The sequence below is a fragment of the Corticium candelabrum genome, chromosome 3 (genome assembly GCF_963422355.1).
Source record: "Corticium candelabrum chromosome 3, ooCorCand1.1, whole genome shotgun sequence".
Classification (NCBI taxonomy): domain Eukaryota; kingdom Metazoa; phylum Porifera; class Homoscleromorpha; order Homosclerophorida; family Plakinidae; genus Corticium; species Corticium candelabrum.
This window is the reverse complement of record NC_085087.1, coordinates 6833536-6838535: the sequence shown is the minus strand read 5'-3', so window position 1 is coordinate 6838535 and position 5000 is coordinate 6833536. Positions and strand designations below refer to the sequence as shown.

Genomic DNA, 5000 nt, shown 5'->3' with positions numbered 1-5000 from the left:
ACTTGCATGCTTTCTGGATGACAGACGAGCAAATGAGAGTGAAGCCAAGAAATAGTGAAATCCCAGTCTTGTCTAATGTTTAGACACATGGACACGTATCTGCGTATATTTTGAACAATTTCAATAAAATCACCGGTGAGCTGTATGTGCAGCAGACAATATTTCTGTATCAAGTGTGCATCAAGACTGAAAACATCCGGGCATGAACACATCCGGGTATGCAGGATTAAAATTAGATTGTACGTGACCACTCAGTCTCGCCGCGTTGTCAGCCCGCCATTTTCTGCTTCATTGTTTATGACACTTACACCACCGGTACGTCAAATTTTCAGCGACTAAAACGTTAGTTACGTTTGTCTATGTTTCTCTAATCGCATGTGAGCGAATGGACAACGTCGCACGTTCATTGCAAGACAAGAAAGTTGATTTTAGGTTATCGTGCTTTTGCAATCGGTAGAGAGAAGGAAGTTTGTGCAAGAGAGGGTAGGAAGGAGGCAGAGTGAGCAACGAAGAGATGAAAATTTGCTTTTTCAATGTAGGCCACGCCCTCATCGCTACTCAATCTCGCGTTTGTTTGAATGTTGAGACGTCTCGACGGTTACTTTTCATTGAGATCAGTTTGCGCATCGTATTTGCAGTTCTAGCGTTTGTGTCACGTTCTATTCGTGTTCTGTTCTCGCAATGAACGCGCGCAGCGACTCAACAAGCTGAGTTGGCCCTTCCTATTTGGCCCGTAGCCATCTCCTCCCACTTTACTTTCCCGGCTGTTGAGTGGCTGGCGACTAATGTTGGCCCCTCCTACTCTTGTCGGCGGGAAAATATTCAGTCAGAAATGCGACAGGTTCTATGACAGATATGTAGATATCAATAAGATAGCGTTGTTTACTACAAATTCTGTGGTGACTTTATATTCTGGTAGATTCCTTGTTAATTAAGTTAACGCATGCCATGGAGATCAGAAGGAAGATCATTGGTAAGCATTGCAATATTGTAAATGTTAATGTTTTAGTTTTAATGTTGAAAATTGTGGTGAATTGAGATGTTAGTGTGAGGATTGTTGTTGTTGTTGTTGTTGTTGTTGTGTGTGTGTGTGTATGTGTGATGTGTTGCATGTTGCTGAGAAACAGAATGTGTTTGAGTACAACAATGATTGTATTTGATAGATCTTCATGATAGAGGAGTGACACTTAGTAATGAAGGTAATTTTGGTGAGGCGGCTAAAGTTCTTGAACAAGCCAAACAAATGGCAGAAGAGAATTTAGACACAAAAGACAAACTGAGACTGAGAGGTGAGGAATGTTGTTTGATTGAAAATATTGCAGGAATTCTAAATTAACGGTTTGTGTCTCTGTTGTGATGTTTAGTTCTTTGTAATCTGGGGGAGATATACATTAGTAATGGAGAATATATGAAAGCACAAGCTGTTCTTGAAGACATTCTATCAGTTCAGAGACAAGAGACACCTAATGTCTTATTAGCTGCCAGTGAGTTGTATTGTAATGTTTGTTGAAAGTTACACATAAACTAGGACGTATGGAAGCTGTTGCATGATGTTTTAGGGAAATGTCTGTAGTATTGTGGGTTTAAATTTGATTTAAACAAAGATTGAGAAATGTTTGTCTGTACAACTTTGTCTGAAGTTTGACTAACTTTGAAATGTAAGACAAAATGTCTGATCAATAGAAACAATTATTTAGAGCACTACAAACGTACCTTGTTTGGCAGACTTATTTGTACAAAGAGTGATTTTATCCAGGATAGCAATGCTGGAGTGAGTGATTACAAGCGTTAGCAATCTGCCTCTTGATTGAACAAGAGAACCCTTTGATGTACTTATTGACTTTACGAAGCCCTACAGAACACTGATGGATATCAATTATTACTTGATGCCAGTCAGTAATATTAGTTAACGAACTAGTTAATATTAATAGGCACCCCTCAGTTTTTCCTTTGAGAAACCCTGGATATGTGTTGTTTTGCTTGATTTAAATGTTTGATCAAAAGAATGTTTAATTAAAGGCAGCAAGTGCATTTTATGAGACAGAGTAAGACGTGAGTGAAGTTTGTAGACACAATTGTCTAACTGTTGACAAATGATTGTGTTGGTGGATTAAACTGTTATGATGAGAGTTATTAATATTAATGTTGTCACCATCTAGTAGTTGGTTACTTAGTTATCATATCTGTTTAAATACTATCAAGGGTGTCTATGTGGGTATAAGAGTCGTAAAACAAGGACGTGTGTGTGTGTGTGTGTGTGTGTGTGTGTGTTTGTGTGTGTGTGTGTGTGTGTGTGTGTGTGTGTGTGTGTGTGTGTGTGTGTGTGTAATTAATTAAAATATTTTGTCAAAAGAGAATGTGAAGGATTATAGGTGGATAATCAAGTGACACTTGCACTTGACATCTCAAAGTTTGTGATCAAGTGACTATTAAGAGATGCATGTGTATTGAGTCAGTTACATTTACTAGTAATAACATATCAACTAAGTTACTGTTATGTCTCAATTAACATCTTAGGATGTCAAATATGATGTTGTGTGTACTTGTATGTATATGGTATATTACTGTGTGACTGACTTTTGGTTGTTTGTATTTACAGTCTTGTATTCTCTGGGTAAATGTTACTTTCATCAATCCAAATACATGGATGCCATACGATTGCTGGAGGAGAGCTTGTCAATATATCAGAAATACGTCTCAGCTAATGATATTCGTGTGACAAATAGTAAGTGTTGTGTGTGAGTAATTGTTGTTTTGAAAGATTTTCAACTTATTTGACAAGAGGATATGATGTTTGTCTTGCCACCAGTTTGTCTGTCTTTGTCTTGTGTCTCTTCCTGCTTGTGTGTTTGTGTATGTGTGAGAGTTTCTTTATTATTGAATTTACTGGATTGTGCATTCTATGTTGATCTCTTCAGGTTTCACATCTCTCTTGTGGACCATTGTTTGTCTCTATTTTCTATCTTTTTGGTTTGTCTCATTATGTTAGACAAAGCACATGTAAACAGGAAACCAAATTACTGTTGCATGATGAGATACAGCAATTATATATACTGACATTATGTGTAAAGCCTGTTTGACAATATTGATGCCAACGTCAGCGTCGTCCTGTTCACAATATCTTGAGACGTCACTAAGTTGCACATCAAGGTTGGTCTGGAGTCTCGAGTCAGATTGCGCACGCGTGTCTAATCATGGACAACTATTCCGATGATGATCCTTCTCTTGCTGTTTCTCTTGCGCTGTCATTCACGTTTCTTTCATTTCTAGATCCAGGAAGCTTACAGCTCTGCTGATTTGCTAAAAATGCCCACGTGGTTGCATTTGACGCTGACAACTTCTGAGTTTTGACGCTGGAGTAGAACTTTGCTCTATCTCGGTGTCATGACGCCCAGTTGACGCCGTGCCACTTTGTCCTTGTTCACAATATTGACGTCTAGGTGGACGTCACGACGCTACGTTGACGTCGAAGTTAATATTGTGAACCAGGCTTAAGGAAACAGACACAAGAGTATCTAATGCTTTAGAGGGCTTGACTTATAGTGTGTGTGTGTTGAGTGTGTGTCAGTCTGTCTGTCTGTTTGTCCATTTGTTCATCTGTCTGTCTGTCTGTCCATCTGTCTGTCTGTCTGTCCATCTGTCTGTCCATTTGTCCATCTGTCTGTCTGTCTGTATGTCTATATGTCCATTTGTCCATCTCTCTGTCTGTCTGTTCGTCCGTTTGTCTGACTGTCTGTCCGTCTGTCTGTCTATTCATCTGTCTGTCTGTCTCCAACAGTGAGAAACAGGTAGAAACATGATGATTACAATCTTATATGTTTGTCATTACAATTTGTCTGTCTGTCTGTCATTCTGTCTCTTTTTCTTGTCTGTCTGTCTCACTGCCGGTGTGTTGGTATGTCTCTGTCTGTCTGTTTCGTATGACAATTTGCTTGTTTGTGTTTCTGTCTATTTGTCTGTCTTTCATTATAAAATTGCCAGATATCAAAATATAGGCATCACTGCAAGTTTTACTGTCAAAAATCTGTTGAACAAAGTAGTAAAATTAGCTTTTCTTTTCTTAAAGGGCTGGACATGGCTGACGAGCTCTACAAATTTTATATTATTATGGAACACTCCTACATGTATCAAGCACACTGATTATTGACTGTTGGTGTTGTTGCGCATGATCACACTTGACACTGTGCACGTTTTTATAGCTACACTAGAATGGCAGTGTGCACGGGGTACGTGTTGTAGAAAAGTTTCGTTTAATCAGTTATCATGGACAGACTGGAACAGTGGTTGTATGTTGTGTGAGAAAGAACTCATCTCTCACTACTGCATTGAAATATATTATAGACATTGATTGTTGTCTTGCAACTGAATTACCAAGGAAAGTTGTTTTGTCTTAATTCTCACTTTCATTGCTGTTTTAGCTATGAACATGCTTGGTAAATGCTTTATAAGACAAGGGAACCTTTCTGATGCTGAAAGAATATTAAGAGAGTCTCTGGAGATCGTAAAATCTGCTCGACCAGAAAATCCTGTTGCTATTGCTAATGGTATGTGTTCATTGTCTGATACAATTGTAAGACGTCTCACTCTTGTTACTGAACAACTCTACTCACCTCACGTTGATTGAATGTGTTGTCTATAATATCATCATTGTTTATCTTCTTTAGGTCAGTGGTCACTTGCTGAGTGTCTGTACCAACAAGGTAAACAAAGTGAATCTATTGAACTGATAAAGGAGTGTGTCAGGATTTGGAAATCACATTTGCATCCAAAGCATCCCCGTGTGGCTGCAGGTTAGTTTCTTGTCTTTGTTTTGATATCAACTTTATGTGAATTGTGAGCTTGACATGCTGATTATCATAATGCCACATGTTGTATACTGCAGTATAAATCAGTCATAATTGTCACGTGTTGTTTACAAGCTCTTGTTCTTCTCAGCTGTTTTTCAACTCGGATCTTATTTAATGGAATCAGGAAAATTGGATGAGAGTGAAGATTATTTA

At 38.4% G+C, this 5000-nt stretch overlaps 2 protein-coding genes across 2 annotated transcripts in view; both read left to right on the top strand.

Moving 5' to 3' along the window:
• LOC134177401 (methylmalonic aciduria type A protein, mitochondrial-like) overlaps window positions 1–141 on the top strand; it is a 1218-nt gene extending 1077 nt beyond the window's left edge. The window contains exon 4 of the mRNA XM_062644177.1: window positions 1–141. This exon is cut by the window's left edge and continues 96 nt beyond it. Coding sequence (XP_062500161.1) covers window positions 1–55 — 55 coding nt within the window. The 3' untranslated portion in view covers window positions 56–141.
• A 1267-nt stretch (window positions 142–1408) lies between these two features.
• LOC134177707 (uncharacterized) overlaps window positions 1409–5000 on the top strand; it is a 9131-nt gene continuing 5539 nt past the window's right edge. Inside the window, exons 1-5 of the mRNA XM_062644487.1 lie at window positions 1409–1484; window positions 2600–2725; window positions 4419–4544; window positions 4665–4790; window positions 4936–5000. The exon at window positions 4936–5000 is cut by the window's right edge and continues 61 nt beyond it. Of these exons, the coding sequence (XP_062500471.1) occupies window positions 1409–1484; window positions 2600–2725; window positions 4419–4544; window positions 4665–4790; window positions 4936–5000 (519 nt within the window). The remainder of the gene's footprint in view (window positions 1485–2599; window positions 2726–4418; window positions 4545–4664; window positions 4791–4935) is intronic.